Source organism: Stegostoma tigrinum, chromosome 13 (assembly GCF_030684315.1).
Source record: "Stegostoma tigrinum isolate sSteTig4 chromosome 13, sSteTig4.hap1, whole genome shotgun sequence".
Taxonomy (NCBI): domain Eukaryota; kingdom Metazoa; phylum Chordata; class Chondrichthyes; order Orectolobiformes; family Stegostomatidae; genus Stegostoma; species Stegostoma tigrinum.
Window position 1 is genome coordinate 36,211,279 of NC_081366.1, and position 19,291 is coordinate 36,230,569.

General features: G+C 41.2%; 1 protein-coding gene and 1 pseudogene across 1 annotated transcript in view; one reads left to right on the top strand and one right to left on the bottom strand.

Annotated features, from left to right (window-relative positions):
- LOC125458437 (polycystin-2-like protein 2) overlaps positions 1-19,291 on the top strand; it is a 50,734-nt gene that overhangs the window by 13,036 nt on the left and 18,407 nt on the right. Inside the window, exons 5-9 of the mRNA XM_048543695.1 lie at positions 46-270; positions 1,576-1,804; positions 10,911-11,081; positions 11,344-11,525; positions 18,212-18,332. Coding sequence (XP_048399652.1) covers positions 46-270; positions 1,576-1,804; positions 10,911-11,081; positions 11,344-11,525; positions 18,212-18,332 — 928 coding nt within the window. The remainder of the gene's footprint in view (positions 1-45; positions 271-1,575; positions 1,805-10,910; positions 11,082-11,343; positions 11,526-18,211; positions 18,333-19,291) is intronic.
- Positions 6,573-7,095, bottom strand: LOC125458402 (large ribosomal subunit protein eL21-like; annotated as a pseudogene).

Consider the following 19,291-nt stretch of genomic DNA (forward strand, 5'->3'; position numbering starts at 1 on the left):
TGAATCTGTTACTTTGTCCTTTTTTCTTTTCTAAAATATGAACAGATGGGAATATCATGTTCCTAATAATGAGTTTGAGCTGTGGCATTGGGGTAGACTTGGTACATATGGCAATGGAGGATACATTTTTGAATTAACAAGGGATAAAGTTGCCACTGCTGGGAAGATTAAACAACTTAAATCAAAACTTTGGCTTGACAGTGGGAGCAGAGCTGTCTTTATAGATTTTACTGTCTACAACGCAAATGTCAACTTGTTTACTGCAATCAGGTTTGTGAAAATACTTTTAATATTTTTATGATTGTGATTCATGTTATATATCCAAAATTCAATCTATGTTTGTGCCACATTGAAATCAAATAGTATGTTCATGTATTATTCACAATTCACACCATGTGCAATTCATTCTTAGCCATCTTTATACTAATTCCATTGTGCTAAAACTGTTTTCTCTCTGTTCCCCATTGATGATGTTGTGGATACAACACCGTAACAAAAACAGTTGCTTATAAATCAGACCTATTTAACCCTTAAATCTAGCAAACAGTATCATGGCTCAGCTATGTACAGATAGTCCTCATTTACATCAGCTGATTTAATGTTATTTCACTTGTTTTTTTCTGAGTTACTTTGGTATTTCCAATTTTACTTTGTATGTTTTTGCAATACCCCATCTTCCCAGATTAGAATCACGTGGTGTTGGGCCACAATTGAAACTTGGGGAACACTCAAGTTTAGATAGACTCATCCGATCAAAGTCCCATTGTACTCTGAGATCAACTTCTTCACTGCGACGCCACCAATTCTGGTGTCATCTGCCACTCTGCTAACTATCCCATTTGAAGCAGGAGATTTTTGCTGTGAGCACTTAGGATGAAGTCGGCTTACCTGTGTATGATTGGTGATTCTGTGTTTATTGATAAGTCAGTTGATCTGCTCTCGTAAGGTCTTTAGGAGTTTATAGTTCTGGATCTCAGACTGTTGTACTGCACACAGTACAGACACACCTTTCCATTTGCAGTTGGGTGGGAGCTCTGGATGCTTGGGTACTGGATAAACAGGGACTTCACTGTACACCAGTTCATTACTTTGGGTGTGCAAACAACAAAAGTGGATTCAAACAATATTTCTGTTGTATTCAGTGATTTCATTTGTCGTACAAGTTATTTAAACAAGAAATTACAATGCTGCACATGTCAACTATAGTATCTCAGACTCCAGCATCAGCAGTTCTTACTATATCTGCAGTATTTCAATGTGTATCTTGGTTTTTCAGGCAAGAAAATGCCCGTAGGAACCTAACTCTAGCTTTAATGTTGATTCCTATGGGAATTATTTACAGTCATTTCATTTAAAGAACAATTATCCAGAAGGGAAACAAAATGTTACGTGAGGACTGCTTGTATGTAGCAAGGGTGAATCTCAATATTTAGAGGTGGTGTGCACAAAGCTCAATTAATGTGACGTGCGTTGTATTTGTGCTTTAGAAATATTATACATTTAATTTTACAAGAAGTAAAACTTGTTTTAAATTCTTCTGGAATGATTTGTTCTTTTAACTTATTTCTCTTCCAGATTGCTGGTGGAATTTCCGGCAACTGGTGGAGCCATCCCTTCCTCTGAGTTTTTCACAGTCAAACTGCTACGATATGTTTCAAACTTCGACTATTTTCTAGCTGCTTGTGAAATTATCTTTTGTATCTTTATCTGCAACTATCTGACCCAAGAAATCATAGAGCTTCACTCTTACAGGATGGCATACTTCAAGAATTTTTGGAATTGTTTGGATTTTTTAATTGTGCTGGTCAGTACAATTTATAGATATGAAAAGAAACTGTTTACTGTTATTCACATAATGTGTTTAAAGTTAGATCTTTTTATGTGAGAATATCATGTGAAACAGAAATGTCTTTTTTATGCCATTACTTCATTTATTGCTGTATAACATTAAGAACTCACAGTTTATAATCCGTTGGGATTTTACATATATGAAATTTAACAGAGCAAAATAGTGGAAAAGAGTTTATCTATATACATCTCTGATTTGCAAAGCCAGTTTCTTCCTCTGCCTCCTCCTAATGATAAGCAAACAGGAATTATTTAAGCCTGTTCCTTCCAAACTAATTACCTCTTCCCATGACTTTGTTACGTCCAGTACGTATTGATCTGTATCCATGACCGTTCTGACACAGGCTACCAGCGTGGTTATTTTAGATTCTGCAGGCCCAATTTAATTGTTGTCTCTGCACAATGTATGCAGTCAATCCGTTTCACTGCCCTTCCCCTGGGTGAGTTTTTGGACCTATACTTCTTCACAGTTGAGCATTGATGCAAACAGCCTTTATTTGGTCCCTAGTTGAAATAATTCCCACTTTGAGCAACTTCATTCTTAACTCCACACACTTCCTCCAGATCAAAGAAATCACTAAAGCAACATGGACGAGTTGTAGATACGCGCAGCAGTAAGACTAGGCTACTGTTAGGTGAGTGAATGTTAACAGGCCATTGAATGTCACAGTGTAAAAGATATGGTAAAAGTCAACAACCTTGGATCTTCAGGTCCTAATTCCATGTGCTTTGAGTATGTCACAAAGACACAGCCCTTCCACACACAATGAGCTACTGTTATTCAAGTAAAGGTTTACAAGGGGTCCCGGATTTATGAATATCTGATTTACAAATGCTCACACTTACAAACGTTATCCCACAAAGGAGGATGTATTGTATTAATATTGAAGACCCAACATGCCACTGTTTCCTCATACTGACAAACAGCTATTTATGTTGTCCTGCATTGTGTTCCATCTTGTGTGCAAATTGACTTGGGATTGGACTCAAGAACAAAACACATTCACCTGGAGACTGCCTGTAGTTTACCCTTATTCTGCTTGTCACTTTTCCAATCATACAAAGCGTACCTTCTGAGATCTCCTTCACAAGAATGATCCTGGGGATGAAGGGCTTATTGTATGAAGAGCAGTTGAGGACTCTGGGGCTATCCTTGATGGAGTTTGGAAGGTTGAGGGGTGAGCTCACTGAAATTTACAGCATGCTAAGAGACCTGGATAGGGTTGACATGGAGAAAATGTTTCCACTAACAGGAGAGAGAGGGATCCAAGGGCCAGCCTCAGGGTGAAGGAATGACCCTTTTGAACTGAAATGAGGAGGAATTTCTTCAGCCCGATTGTGATGAATCTGTGAAAATTGCCATAGAGGGCTGAGGAGACCATGTCATTGAGGATATTTAAGACAGATAGATAGGTTCGCGATTAGTAAGAGGATCAAGGGTTACAGGAGAATGGGTTGAGAAACTTATCAGCCATGATCAAGTAGAGGAGTAGACTAGATGGGCCGAATGGTCTAATTCTACTCCTATATCTTAATGCCTTATAGTCTTATATCTTGCTGTGTTGGAATGGTGACTTGGTGTTGCTTTCTCATTTTAGTATTCCATTATCTTTGTTTCTAATACTGACCGTCCTTATCTTCTGGTGGTACATCGCTGTCTTTTTCTTTTAGTGTTTCATAGCTTGGTTCATTCAGCTTTAAGTCAGTAAGTTGTTGTCCTAAATGCCAGTTGTGCAAGACTACTTGAATTCAATCCCAGGTGTGGTTTTAAGCTTAATCGGCTGTTGAGCTGGACAATGCACTGTCTTTGAGCAGTATTCAGACATTATAGACAGGTAACTTCTGTTGATCCTTTCTATCCCGATTCTCTCTAAAAATTGTTAAGGAAAGCTAAAGGTCTTTTCAGGTTAGTTCTCAGGAATGCTGTCATTACAAATTCATTATGGCACAACAAGTGTCTTGTGAACAAAATCCCTCAGAGTTCCTTTTCTTCAGATACCAGATGCCAACTTGTTTATTATGTCAGATGTAAGTAAATACTCTGAGAGACTGTCCCTAAATCTAGACAGCTTTGGCTATCTTATTCCATATCGCGGCCACAGGCAAAATTTAGTAGGCATAAGTCACAAGGTTTACATTTTCAGTAAAAATGAAACAAATTATCATTTGATAGGATAGAACTGGGATATTCCTGAAGGGAAACATTTTTTTGTCCTGGACTCATCAAGATAAAATACAAGAATGCCAGTAAAGGAGAAAAACAACATTCATACTACATGAGAGCAGGTAGCAAATAGTATCTGATTGGTAAAGGCATTGCCAAGGAGAATGCAGCAGTTAATGATGATTGACAGTTAACTGTCAAGCATTGTTTAAATTTTAATCTAGCCAGGTCAACTCTGATTGTAAAGGCACGGCCCTGAGAAATGAACTAGTGATCGGCTGTCACTTATTCTGTTGAGTTGAAACAGGCACATCATGTGCACATATTCTACATAGCTCCCATTAGCTCCGATTAGACACGAGTTAGGAAGCATGGACTGGGAGCAGTTGTTCCATGGTAAGGGAACTATAGACATGTGGAGATGGTTTAAGGAACAGTTGTTGGGAGTGATGAGTAAATATGTCCCTCTGAGACAGGCAAGAAGGGGTAAGATAAAGGAACCTTGGATGACGAGAGCGGTGGAGCTTCTAGTGAAAAGGAAGAAGGTAGCTTACATAAGGTGGAGGAAGCTAGGGTCAAGTTCAGCTAGAGAGGATTACATGCAGGCAAGGAAGGAGCTCAAAAATGGTCTGAGGAGAGCCAGGAGGGGGCACGAGAAAGGCTTGGCAGAAGGAATCCGGGAAAACACAAAGGCATTTTACACTTACGTGAGGAATAAGAGAATGGTCAAAGAAAGAGTAGGGCCAATCAGGGATAGCATAGGGAACTTGTGTGTGGAGCCTGAGGAGGTAGGGGAAGCCCTAAATGAGTTTTTTGCTTCTGTCTTTACGAAAGAATCGAACTGTGTAGTGAATGAAACCTTTGAAGAGCAGGTGTGCATGCTGGAATGGATAGAGATAGAGGAAGCTGATGTACTGAAAATTTTGTCAAACATTAAGATTGACAAGTCGCCAGGCCCGGATCAGATTTGTCCTCGGCTGCTTTGGGAAGCGAGAAATGCAATTGCTTCGCCACTTGCGAAGATCTTTGCATCCTCGCTCTCCACTGGAGTCGTACCTGAGGACTGGAGAGAGGCAAATGTAATTCCTCTCTTCAAGAAAGGAAATAGGGAAATCCCCGGCAATTATAGACCGGTAAGTCTCACGTCTGTCGTCTGCAAGGTGTTAGAAAGGATTCTGAGGGATAAGATTTATGACCATCTGGAAGAGCATGGCTTGATCAAATACAGTCAACACGGCTTTGTGAGGGGTAGGTCATGCCTTACAAACCTTATCGAGTTTTTTGAGGATGTGACTAGTAAGGTTGATGAGGGTCGAGCTGTGGATGTGGTGTATATGGACTTCAGTAAGGCATTTGATAAGGTTCCCCATGGAAGGCTCATTCAGAAGGTCAGGAGGAATGGGATACAGGGGAACTTAGCTGCTTGGATACAGAATTGGCTGGCCAACAGAAGACAGCGTGTGGTAGTAGAAGGAAAATATTCTGCCTGGAAGTCAGTGGTGAGTGGGGTTCCACAGGGCTCTGTCCTTGGGCCTCTACTGTTTGTAATTTTTATTAATGACTTGGACGAGGGAATTGAAGGATGGGTCAGCAAGTTTGCAGACGACACAAAGGTCGGAGGTGTCGTTGACAGTGTAGAGGGCTGTTGTAGGCTGCAGCGGGACATTGACAGGATGCAGAGATGGGCTGAGAGGTGGCAGATGGAGTTCAACCTGGATAAATGCGAGGTGATGCATTTTGGAAGGTCGAATTTGAAAGCTGAGTACAGGATTAAGGATAGGATTCTTGGCAGCGTGGAGGAACAGAGGGATCTTGGTGTGCAGATACATAGATCCCTTAAAATGGCCACCCAAGTGGACAGGGTTGTTAAGAAAGCATATGGTGTTTTGGCTTTCATTAACAGGGGGATTGAGTTTAAGAGTCGTGAGATCTTGTTGCAGCTCTATAAAACTTTGGTTAGACCGCACTTGGAATACTGCGTCCAGTTCTGGGCGCCCTATTATAGGAAAGATGTGGATGCTTTGGAGAGGGTTCAGAGGAGGTTTACCAGGATGCTGCCTGGACTGGAGGGCTTATCTTATGAAGAGAGGTTGACTGAGCTCGGTCTCTTTTCATTGGAGAAAAGGAGGAGGAGAGGGGACCTAATTGAGGTATACAAGATAATGAGAGGCATAGATAGAGTCGATAGCCAGAGACTATTTCCCAGGGCAGAAATGGCTAGCACGAGGGGTCATAGTTTTAAGCTGGTTGGTGGAAAGTATAGAGGGGATGTCAGAGGCAGGTTCTTTACGCAGAGAGTTGTGAGAGCATGGAATGCGTTGCCAGCAGCAGTTGTGGAAGCAAGGTCATTGGGGTCATTTAAGAGACTGCTGGACATGCATATGGTCACAGAAATTTGAGGGTGCATCCATGAGGATCAATGGTCGGCACAACATTGTGGGCTGAAGGGCCTGTTCTGTGCTGTACTGTTCTATGTTCTATGTTCTATATTCTGTCAGTAAATAACAGCATAAGCCAGTGTCAGTCTTTTTTTCAGATACATAATATTTATTCAGTTTGTTTAACAGAAATATGCCATAAACCTGCATGGAATTGGTTCCAGTGGATGAATTGTTTTCCTTGATTCTTACAAAGTATGCTTTTCTGGGATGAACAGGCTGTCACTTCAACTTAACCTAGGTCCCCTTCCCTTCAGTTGCTGTCGTGACCTCTTCATTTGCTTTCACTCTCTGCAGAAAGCTGTCCCTGCTTTACGAATGCTTAATGTGCTCAATACACACGTTAATTCCTTTGGTGATGATCTTGCCCTTGACTTGTTTGTTGATAATAATGCCTAGAGCATGCTGTGTAACCTTATAAATACTTCCAATTGTGCAGTGGTAACATTTGTGGGGCATGCCCTCTTGTACAGTGCTTGTGCCCTTAATGTCAACAATGTTACCTTCTTTGTAGATACAGAAATAAGGAGAAAGAGGAACAGGCCCATCTTTTTGGAAGGGCCTTTCAAACATACAGCAAAAGTCCCTCCAGTTGTCCCAGTAGTCAGGATTATCCAGCAAATGCTGAATTACAGAATCGCACATAATCTCGGACCGCGTTATACACTTTGTAAGCTCCGGATGGTTAGGTGCTGTCTGTACATTTCTTGTCGCAAACAGCTGAAGATGTTTGCTATTTGATGTGATCTGTCAGTCTTTGGTTTGTATCACCAACATGCCTGACAACAAACTGCACTGCAATTCATATAGCCCAATGTTCATTTGTGTAGTAGGCAGAATGTCTTTTTGGCTGGAAGGCAGCATCCTGGTTTGAGACCATCACTATTTTTAATTTATAGTTTTGGTTAGGAACTGTGAGTTGAAGTTTGAGAATTGAACTTTGAACTTTGAACAGCTTCTTTCTAAAGAACAAGGAAATAATAAAGACAGATGCTTACTTTGGGGAACTGGCTTGAAAGGCAGTGCAAGCTAATTACTGCTGTAAGGACACTGTCGACAGTTTGGCACTGAGATGTGGCTCTGCCCAGCGACTGATAACTGGTTGGATGCTGAATTGATCAATCAAGGGAGGATTGATGCTGGCCAGCCAACCACAGAACGTTGAAAAAGAAAGAAAAAAACAAAGCATGAATCAGATGCTGCTTGGCCTGCTGTGTTCATCCAGCTTCACACTTTATTATCTTGGATTCTCCAGCATCTGTAGTTCCCACTATCTCTGATACTATTTTAACCTCACTGCGAAGCCTCTTCCAGGGATGCCTAACCTGAAGAAGTTACCCTCCTTCCTCCGGACCAACCTCAGGGCCAGAACCCTCTCCCCATCCCCCTCTCTGATGGAGGGCCTAGGCCCGAAACATCAGCTTTTGTGCTCCTGAGATGCTGCTTGGCCTGCTGTGTTCATCCAGCTTCACACTTTATTATCATGAATTGGCTTTGACTGGGTTCAGAGCAGCAGGCAGTTTTGTGTTTAGAAAGCTGCCAGATGGTGCTGCTTTTGTTTTGCTGTCTCTCTGATTTCACTCCAGTTATCAACTTGTTCAATGTTCTGAGAAGAGAATCCCAGATCTGTAAGATTTGGGTGAATAATTTTGCAAGTCTGCTGACGCTGTTTGCATTGACTGGTGACAAGCAAGATATACATGCCTGTTACACAAGCCAAGGCCAAAGATTTCATCAAGGTCTGGTATTCATTGTTGAAATGGTTATTGAATTGGCAAGTCATAATTTTTTTTATTTATACCTTAGCAGTATCTGTCATTGGTGTGTGAGTGGGGGTTATGATCAGAGAGATTGGGCTTAGATCATAGACATTAATTAGGTTGCCTTGTTGCTTATGTGTGTTCTGCTAAAATTATATTATTAATAATGAATTGTTTTTTTTTAATTATTAACTTAGTGCCTAAGGTTCATTATTTGTAAAGCCTGGTTAGGAACAATTGGGCAAATTTGAGTGTCATTGAATGTTTTAATTTCACTGGTGCAAACCCAGTGATAGAGAGGCTGATTTGATTTTGCTTGCTCTTCTTGTGTCATAGCACCTGTTAGTGGCTAACACCACATGTGTTGCTGCTGCACTGTACCAGAATGATACAGCTGGTTTTATCTCCTGCTAAAGCAAAATACTGCAGATGATGGAAATCTGAAATAAAAATAGACATAAAATCATCAGAAAATCGCAGCTGACTTGTTGATATTTATTGCTTTTCTTATTTCATTATGTAAAGGGTCCTTTAGTATTGCTTCTTTTAAAAAGAATGGGATTCTCTCCTAATATTCTGGCCTACACTCCTCTCTATTCTGGTATCACCTACAACAGGTTTTCTTCTGAGTCATAGATGTGATAGTTCTGGCACCTTCCAAGCACACTCTGTTAGCAGATTGCACTGTGGTGGTGAACTGTACTGTTAATAGATTTTGTCAACTTGTTGAGGAGAAATGTTGAGCTCTAACTATCCAATCACGTAGAATGCCCATACTGGGTCAACACCTTACTAGCCAGGAGCGGCCCAACTTAAGGTGGGTAGGGGTGGTTGACCAGTGGGACTTGTGTGTCTTGACCACAGTGTCAATACTGTTTATTGCATCTAGTGTTTGCAGGTGCTGTGTCCAGCTCCAATAGCTTCATATTTTCTGACATAATGTTTTGATTGTTGTTGAAGCAGTCACCACCTAGATATCAGCTCCAATGGTTCAGCCTCTGAAAAGTTGTAGTCATTGCCCTTGTTGTGTCACATCCTGACAACATGATCTGTCAGTTCCTGTGGCTTTTGCCTGTGGGGTACAAAGTTGATTTTACACGCAGTTGAGCTTCTAGCACTTTCCAGATCTTTGCAAGATCTTTCAGCTGAGTTCAAGGTGCAACATTGTACAGCCCGTCATTTACAAAATCATCATAGTCCTAGAAAAACATAGGGCTGTTCTTTCATTAGAGAGACATGACTGGTGGTGAGTTTATCCTGAGGGTCACATGCCTCAGGAAAGGTTGAGAAGTTGGGACCTTCATGATGACCTCAGCCAGTGTGGAAATTGAACCTGTGCTGTTGGCGTCACTCTGCATTGCAAACCTTCCCCAGTCAACTGAGCAAACTGAACCCCTCATCCCCTCATTACCAACTACCAGCAGCATGTTCTTGGCTAATTGGTTCTGCAATTGCTCAGTCAATAAAGTGGAAATGCCTTCTTTGCTATGCTTTCAGTGCTGTGCTTCATGTTCCTTTTCTAATTTTCAGGCTTGAAAATGGTTTTAGGGCTGGTTCTGTTAGTTATGCACGGTTCCCAAATGCAGCAACTTTTTTATTGCTGTTTGAAGTTAAGCACTATGTCTCTTGGTTCAGAATTGTGTTGACTATACAGTTATTTAATTCGAAAGTGATCTTTATGTAGGGCAAGTTTGAATCAGCTGGTTGCCTGCATGAACTTGGACAACATAGAGATACTCATAGTTTGCAGAGAAATTTTAATTTCCAGTTTTTTCTTTACTGTGGGAACTTCTGGATTGCTGTTTTATTTTGTTTGTTGCAAATCCCATTGGCCTTCCAGTATATAAGGCTGGTTTCATTTCCTCTGTTTCTTTTAAAGAAAAGAAAATCTAGGCTGTGCACCATCTAATAATATTCTTGTGTTACCTAAATATGACATAAAGGAGGTAGATGGATTCCATTAATTTGAAAATCTCTGGCAGGTTTATTTAAGCTAAACCAGTACAAATGGTACAGAGTAGTCACCAGACAGAATGTGTGCCTTGAGTTCTACATTGCAGAGTTTTCTGAATTCATTTCAACGCGGCCTAGCTCTCATTTTAAAAACTGTGCCATCTCGGTCTGATTTCCCCACCAAAAAAATTCCTTGTATCTATTCTGTTGAATCTCTTTATTGCTGTAAAGCCTTTTATTGGTTCATCCAAAACTCCTTATACAATTGACACTATTTATTTTCTGTTTACTGATCCAGAATATTTTGATGGACTCCCTAGATAATGGTGATAATTTGAAAGAAAATTATCAGAAGTATTGTATTATTAATTTTATTATTGTTGAAGGGAGTATCCCTAAGTAATGCTCTCAGTAGATAATGGAAATCTTTCAACAAGATTCATCTTTACAAATGAGGCATTTACAGTTACCAATTAATTTTCCTTAACACAATTTATAGAGTATAAAATCTAGGACATAATTATCATATTTAACTGCTAGCATGGTGTGATCCTATCAGAGTGCAGTTCAAGAACTCCTTGTGGAAAATCAGGCCATTACAGGTGCTCAGAAATACCTTTGTTCATGCCTAAAAAGATTTTTAAAATATTGGCAAGTTATGTCCTTTTGTCAAATGATTATTTTACGTACTTAAAGTCAATAAAGTAAAACCAGTTTTAATGCTGACTACATTTTTTTCACCCTCAGTTTTCTTTACTAGCCATTTTTTACAACATCTTTCGTACAATAAAAGTAAGCTTACTACTTGAGCAATTTCTGGAAAATTCCAACTCCTACCAGAACCTCTACTTTTTGGCTTACTGGCAGAACCGATATAATGTCATAATTGCATTTACTGTTTTCATTGCATGGATAAAGGTAAGTTCTCAATGTTTCAGTTCACAAAAAGAATTTGTACAATTACTAATTGACTTTCCTTGATACTGTTAATAGAACTGTTTAGATTCATTAAATGTAATTAAATTTAAAAATAATTGGTATGTGTTAGTTCAAGAAACCTTTAGTTATATATAAGGTTTATAGTACTTCAAGGAAATGTTCTTGCAGAATGTAAACAATAAAATCATCTCGAAAATATCAAATTTAAAATTCTAAATAGTTTATGTCTGTTCTGTTCCAGATTTTCAAATATATTAGCTTCAATATGACTATGACTCAACTGTCGACAACACTGTCTCGCTGTGCCAAAGGAATAGTTGGATTTGCCATAATGTTTTTTATTGTATTTTTTGGATATGCTCAGTTAGGCTACCTTATCTTTGGCACTCAAGTGGAAAGCTATCACACTTTTGGCAACTGCATGTATGTATTAAACTAGCAATATTTAAACATTGGGTAGAATACGGATAAAATAAGCTGTTCCCGCATTCCTAAGATGGAGGATTCAGAAAAATGCACAGATCTTAGGTAGATTATTTGTTGTTTAGTAGAAATATAAAGCAGCTAAGGTGTTTGCTTCACATTGGTCAAATCATGGATTTCATTACAAAGAGAAGAGGAAAAGCAGATTATGGCTTCTCAGTGCTTCCTCCTTCAGTTCTGCAAAAGGGTCTACATGAATTCAGCACCTTTTCCTTTCAGCGTGCCGATGGGCCTGATCAGCATTCCCAGTATTTTCTGTTTATATTATAAATCCACAATTTTCTTTTCACTTCTTGGATTTTCATGAAATTAGCAAGTAATCAACAAGCTGAGTTAGATAGGTGTCTGACCCACTCCGTCAGAACAAAAAGCTAGCTGCAGTCACCTGAGTTTGCAGTCATTCTCTTTATTCAAAATACGGTCTGATGGAAATGTAGCTCCATTTGTCATTGTGTGCAGGTAATCTGACAGCAGATGTCCAAAGCAGATCCCAGCTCCCTGTATTATGGCAGAGATCCAAAGTTTACTCAGCAACAAATCCTCCTAGCATGACACAATGCAGAAAACCTTTTGAGAATTTGGGGTTAAATTTTTTTTGAGGCTTGTTGCACTAATTTCTGTTTTGAAGTAAGTGGTATGTGAATTTGGTGCTCCCACCTCATTATCATCATTGTAGTGTAGGCCTGAGGGTGTCCTGCACTGCTGGTGTGTTCCCTTTCTACTCAGCCCACCATTGTGCTTAGCAGGAGGTCAAATAGTGTTGTGTTGATAGCACTTTGTACAGCCAGCATTCTCTTCTTGAAGTCAATCTATTCCCACTCAAAGAGGTACTGTACTTAAAAACACGGAAAATGTAACTGTCACAGCAGAGAGAGGGTTGCAGGATGACAGAAGCGGTGATAAAGGCATCCACATGCTCCATCGTACCCTCACCACTTTCCATTACTGTCAACCACCAACCACCAACCCACCACATGCTGCTTCCCCTAAGCTCCTGCTCTGCCCTGACCGACACATAACCCAGGCACAGTGCAACACAATCACTACACTCTACCCTTTGTTTGTACAGGACAAGGTGGCACAACATAGAAAGGAACAGAGAAGAGCTGGCCAGGGATAAAGATGATTGCATCTGCTGAGCTGATGGAGAAGGTGGTTCTTCATTTTACGGGGGCACCTGCAAGTGGGCTCACAGAATCCATTACTAAGAACTTTTAGGAAAACTATGTTTTTGCCTTCTGGTCTTTCTGAACTTCCAGCTCATCCTCATGATGCCATGTGGTGTGATAAACAAGTTGCATATGTTGTGCATATGGATCCTCTTGTTTTCTACCTCTTCCTCTTCTGATACAGCAGCATTCTGTTTGCGACTTTCTGCTTTCTGACACCCAAAACCTGTCTCCTGCTGAGCTGTAGAAACACCAACAGCAAGAGAGAGAGCAACCGCTCATCATTAATGAAGAGACCCCATCATTTGATCTGATGTGTAAAACCACGGCTTGAGATGTTAGAATTGGAATAAAAACAGAATTCTGGAAATACTCAACGTGTTGCGCAGCTTCTGTGGAGAGAGAAATGTTAATGAGTTAGTGGCTGAGGTCAATCACCTTTCATCAGAACTGGAATGAGTTAGAAATGCTGGGCTGAATTTTACCAGAAATTGGCTAAGAATAAATTTCAGGGGGTTTTTTGGAGAGATTCTCTCTGTGAACCTTCATGAGATTTCTCATGCTATTCTATGTAACTGCCTCATTAGCTACATACCATCGGTGACACCCTAATTGTCCTACCTTCCCTCTTGCCAGAGGTGCAACTTTTATAGCCCAACTATGCAAAGTGTTGAGATGTGATGACACAAGCAATGGGGCAGCTAGCAGTTACCCTTCACGTGCACAGTGCAGGGGGCACCCTAAAGAAACACACCTGAGGGCACATAGATGGCATGGCTGACAGTTCATTGCAAGTACAAGTGCTCTTTTGTAAATGTGTTTCTGTTAAGGGACCAAGCTATGAAGGTTATCCTTTCTTTTCATCAGCCCATCCTATAACACCGTTTAAGCGGGTGTAACTTTTCTCTCAATGGCAGTGTAGCCAAATATCTTCTCATTATTCCATGTAGAACCATCACACACTGGAAAACCTTCAAATGGTTAGGAACTGTCACTTTTATTCAGCAACAGTAAAAGCAAATCAAAAACAATCAAAAGATACACTTGTCTCTTGGGAATAAACTGAGCCTGTTTGCCTTTTAAGCAGCAGTTAATTCACAGTCAGTGATCACCACAGCCAGCTATTGAAATGGTCCCTCACTGACATCCTGTCTGTCTTGTTAAGCCTGACACTGCACCACTGTAAAAAGTGATGTTCCTTCACGTAGGACTGCTATCACTCTCACAGCTCTTCAGGGTCCTTCACATTCCCTCTTCACCTGCTCCAGTTGTGCAGAGAGCAGGATGTCAGGACTATGTGGCACATGGTCTGGATTGTACTGCAAGACCCCTCCAATCCGATCCAAGCATTGGAATCCAATCTTCAGAAAGTTTCTATTGCTGCTCCATTGATGGCGCTGGCTAATGAATGGGCTGCATTGTATCTACATTCAGCTTCAGCTGGGGCTTATGTAATGTACTGTAATGTTTACAGAGGGTAGCCCTGGCTTTCCAGTAACCAGCCTTGTAAGGCATGTGGTCCTTGATATGTAGCAGAAGCAAGGGCGTTTTCAAGTATATTGGCATCACGGCATCTTCCGGCGTATGTGGTGGTACTGATGATCACAGATGAATGGAATGAAACCCTTCTGTTGATGAAGTTAGCTGTGTTATGGTATGGCTCAGTTAATGTAGTGTGTGCACAGTGCGTAGTGCCCTGAACATGGGGTAAGACAGCTATCGTGCCAAAGTCCAGATTGCTGCTCTGACTTTGTCACAGGGAAATGAAATGAAATGGTACACAGAACATTGGTGATACTTGTGGACTGAGGTTTGTGAGATCCCATACAGGTCTCCAGTGGATGCTTGGAAGCAGTCAGTTAGATAAACGCCTTGTGTAGCTGTGACCTTGATAACCAGGGATAGGATGGTCACCCACACGCTTCAGGTGTCACTCCAGCTGCCGGCACAGTTCAGGGACAGTGTCTGAAACATCCTCAGTCCACAGTGGCACTGCACTTGCCTCATCTGGAAGAAATAACGTAAAGGATGATAGACTGTGAGCCTCCTGTATTCCATCGACATACTGAGGAGACATTCAGTGCAAACTCTTCATGTGGAGACTATTTGGTATCTGCTGGAGGTTACTTCAATCAAGTGGGACTGGAGGACTCTAACAAGGGTAGCCATGAAATGCTGATACATAGGCCTAATCGGGGGGATCTTATGCTGATGAATGCAGCACAAGCTGTATTATGCAAATACAGTAGGAGATTGCTGTAGGATTACTGAGGCCGTTCCCCAAAACCCTCCCCTCACTTCACCCAGAAAGACAGCTCGGCATGTTGTATTTTCATGTATTGTAGTCCACTGGCTACCTCTTTTAAGGTTTTCTGTGATTAATTCTGCTTCACGGCCTGCTTCATGGTTACCTCACTCACATGTACAGCCTGCATGCACATTCAAAAATGACCCTGCTCATCTGCACCACTCCATGTACTGGTGTCTGTTCTCGTTGGCAATGGACAACAGGAGTACTGTGAACCTTTAAATTCTGAATGAGAGGGCAGAGAGCAAAAGGGGCAAGGCAAAGATGCAGTGACTATCCAAGTAGGCACAAAGTGGGTGAGTGATAAGAGAGCACGAGAGGAGTCCTGAGGTAGACCCTGGTCCAGTCCATGAGGTGCATTCCTGTCCCTGTGTTTAAACTGTCCTGGCTGGTGTGCTTCAAGATACAGCATTGAAATACAGAATGTATTGTAAGTGAGTCGGAGATACGCCATGGGGGTATGGTGAGGCTGGTAAATCTTAATCTGTTAAAGTGTTATGAGAATGAGGGTGTGGCCAGTCACTGCCCCAGGCGGCATGCCCTGAAGCAGTGGTAACTGCTCCAGGAGAGCAGGAGCAACAAGCTGGAGTCCACAGGTATAAGAGTTAATGGGAACTGCCACAGGTAACTGCTCCGACTTTCAGGTCAAGAATTGTCACCTTCTGCGAGGAAGAGTGGAAGACTGCAAATTAATGAGGCAAGATGAGGTAATCGTGGCACGCTGATGTCTGCTAATAGGCTTCTCACTACTCACTGGAGAGATTCACATCTTGTCAATTTTAACTTGGTTGGAGGCAAAGTCTTTTTGTCTCGATGTCAAGAATTTTTCCTGATTTCAGCCTGTTTTCCTAACTAACTTGCCAATGGCCTCACTGTTCAAGGGCTGGAAAATTCCATCCATTACATGTTTTAAGGAAGTGAAATGGGGGAAGGAGGGAAAAATATGGGAAAGGAAAGCTCTGTGATAGGGAGAATGCCAGAGCGATTAAATGGTAAGGCCACAGGGAGAGGTACTAAAGAGGAGCAGCTGACACCCCAAAGCAAATCAAGAGAAAAATGAATCAATGCCAAAATCTGCAGGAAGAGGATTCTGGGTATTCCAAGATGGAGGATGGGAAAACATTGTGGCTGTAAGCGCAGCTCCTTTTTAGTGGCATTTTCAGTGTTGGAGCTGATTTCCTCGAATTCTAGGAGCAGTAATTACTGTTTTATAAGATGGTGCATTGTTTTGGAACTCTGGGGGATAAACATCAAAACATCGGCACTTTAAAAAGGATAAAGAGAGACAAAGGCAATGACCACAACTTTTAAAAGGAATCTGGATGGGTACGTGAAAAGGGAGGGTTTGGAGGGATATGGGCCAAATGCTGGCAAATAGGACTGGATTTATTTAGGATATCTGGTCTGCATAGACAAGTTGAGCAGAAGGGCTTGTTTCCCCGCCGTATATCTCTATGACTCTATATGAAAGGTAACAGAATTTAGGTATTTGATTACAGACTGAAACTTCTGAACTTGATGTTGAGCCCAGATTACATAAGATGCCTGATTAAATGATGAAGGAAGATTCCTGAGGATTCCAGAGGCTAACTGCAGGAGGCTGGGTCAGGATACGCACATGGTAAATCCTGTGGGTGCGTGTGAGCTGAGGTCAGGCCAAAGTTAAAGGATGGCTTATTTGCCAGCTCAAAACAGAGAGGTCACAATGGGCCTGCATACCAACTGAAGGGTGCAGCAGCTGACCTGCCAGATAACCTGTGGTCGTTATCGAGGAGCATGGAGGAGTACAATTCCAGGTAGATTCGGGGCATCAGTGCAGAGCTGCCGCATTTGCCCAATCTCTCTTTGGTGCTGCAGATTTAGCACTCCTGCCCCCCCATAACTGTAACAGCAATTAGCTCTGTAGTCCTTGTTAGATGTGGCAACATTCTTTGGCAAAATTAAGAACACTCTGATTGACCCAAGAAAAATTGCATTAGCAGTTTTTACGAATCACATTTAAGGAAAGCACGGTGCATTGCTTATCTGGGAGGTTCATACTTATTTGCAGTGATACAGCTTCACACTTGTTTATAGAAATGCAAAATCGGGCTTGTTTGCAGATAGATGGATGATTCAATGCCTCAATGTACCATGATCTGAATTTTGTAACTTGAAATCGGTTAGATGATCTGTGTGACATCACGAATCCCTCCATCTCTGTCTTTTATCACACACTGGAGATGACAGCACGGACAATCTGGCAGCTGTGTACACTGTGTCTCCTCCCAAAACAGCATTGGAAGTCCATCTCCGATGGTGCTCGGCACCGAAAACTCATGTCCCTGATTTCAGCAGATGGTGTCCAAAATAAATTGTGTCCAAAGTTTTCAGTGATTTGTTACAGATAATTCCTTACATCATGTGATAATGTAGTGCTGAAAGGTCATTACCCAGCATGTGGCAGATACAGCAAAGGAAACTTGTAGCCTCAGTTTTTGATCACTCACTACTGCGTCGCCTAACTTCTGTATTGTAATCCTGTTAGACAAAGAAATTTATTGAAATTTCTTAGAACTTTTATTCATTCAGCTCAAGGTGTGTTACATTGTCTGAGGGGTAGGTGCTGTTTCAGGGGGATGGCAGGACAGAGGGAGGAGTGATTGATGGGGGTGTAAAATTATACCTGTACTGGCGAGGGGTGGTGGGGGGTGCGGGGGGAGCAACGCTACTTTACAAGTTGCTGATATCGAAGATTCTGTTCTTGACTTTTCCTGGAAAAGTAACCTTTTGAGCAGAGAGAGTAAGAACTGCAGATGCTGGAGTCTGAGATAACAAAGTGTGGAGCTGGATGAACACGGCAGGCCAGGCAGCATCAGAGGAGCAGGAGAGTTGACGTGTCAGGTTGGGACCCTTCTTTAAACTTCCACACTTTGTTATCTTTTGAGCAGTAGTGTGGTGAGTTGAACCACCCACACATAAACACATTTGGCAACACATCTAAGAGCAAATAATGTCAGCAACAAAATTTTAAGGAGTTTCTGGAGTTTTCCCCATCCTATATGCAGTGTTACTTTATTACTATCTATTTTAACACCTTTTCCATTCAGCATCTTGCATCTCAAGCAGAGACATTTTGTAAAGGTAATTTAACAAACCTTTATTTTCAGTTTTACACAGTTTAGGATTATTCTCGGAGATTTTGATTTTCACGAAATTGAAGATGCAAACCAAATTCTCGGACCTGTTTACTTCATCACGTTCGTATTCTGTTTGTTCTTTGTACTGTTGGTGAGTGACATCGTGATAAATATTATTGCCCCGCATCTAAATTCTTCTGTAATGTGAGTTTAGAGTTTTCTGTTGAATTTACATTGAATACAGTTAATTGCCGCAATTGTTTGACATTCAGGAACAGCAAGATACTTTTCAGCTCTGTCCGTTTCTACCAGCTTCAACAGAAATGTAACTGAAATATAATTAGGGGTCGTATAAATGTGTACTAACCACGATGATGAAGAATTATTTAAGTGTGAGTGATTTATTTGCTGCAGTCTAACCAAAGGTGTTCAAATTTTTAGACTGCAAACACCAGAATCACACAGGAATCTTCTGCAAATGCCTGAAATGGGTGCAAAGTGGGCAGCACATTTCCACCGAAGTCAATAATTGTATTTTCTTTGGAAATGCATGCTGTAAAGTAAAAACCTGGAATTAAAAAGTTAGCTAATGATGGCAATGTTGTCATGATTGGTTGGAGTAAAAGCATATCTGATTCAGTGAAGTCCAGTTGGGGCTCTTGTAATGCAGAGGTAGTGCCCCTACCTCTGGACCAGGAGACCCAGGTTCAAATACTATTTGTTCCAGAGAACTTCTCTGAGCAGTTTGATTCAAAGTATCTGGAAGGGTGTGCTGTCATCATGAGTCACGTTTGTATAGGACATGACTAGGAATAGACACAAAAACAGAAATTGCTGGAAAATCTCAGCAGGTCTGGCACTATCTGTGGAGAGAAATCAGAGTTTAATGTTTTGGGTCCTGTGACCCTTGTTTAGAACCAGAATGACCAGGAATAGGTTTCTTTACCAGAATCCTCCATTAATTTCCCTGCTGTATATCATTTCCAACCAAACAATATCTTACCGTTGCTTGTTCTCTAAAACAGTAGTAACAGAATCTCAAGATTTCAGTCTGGGATGAGGAAACTCAAATATACAGAAAGATTTGAATAATTGTTCATTCTTTGATGT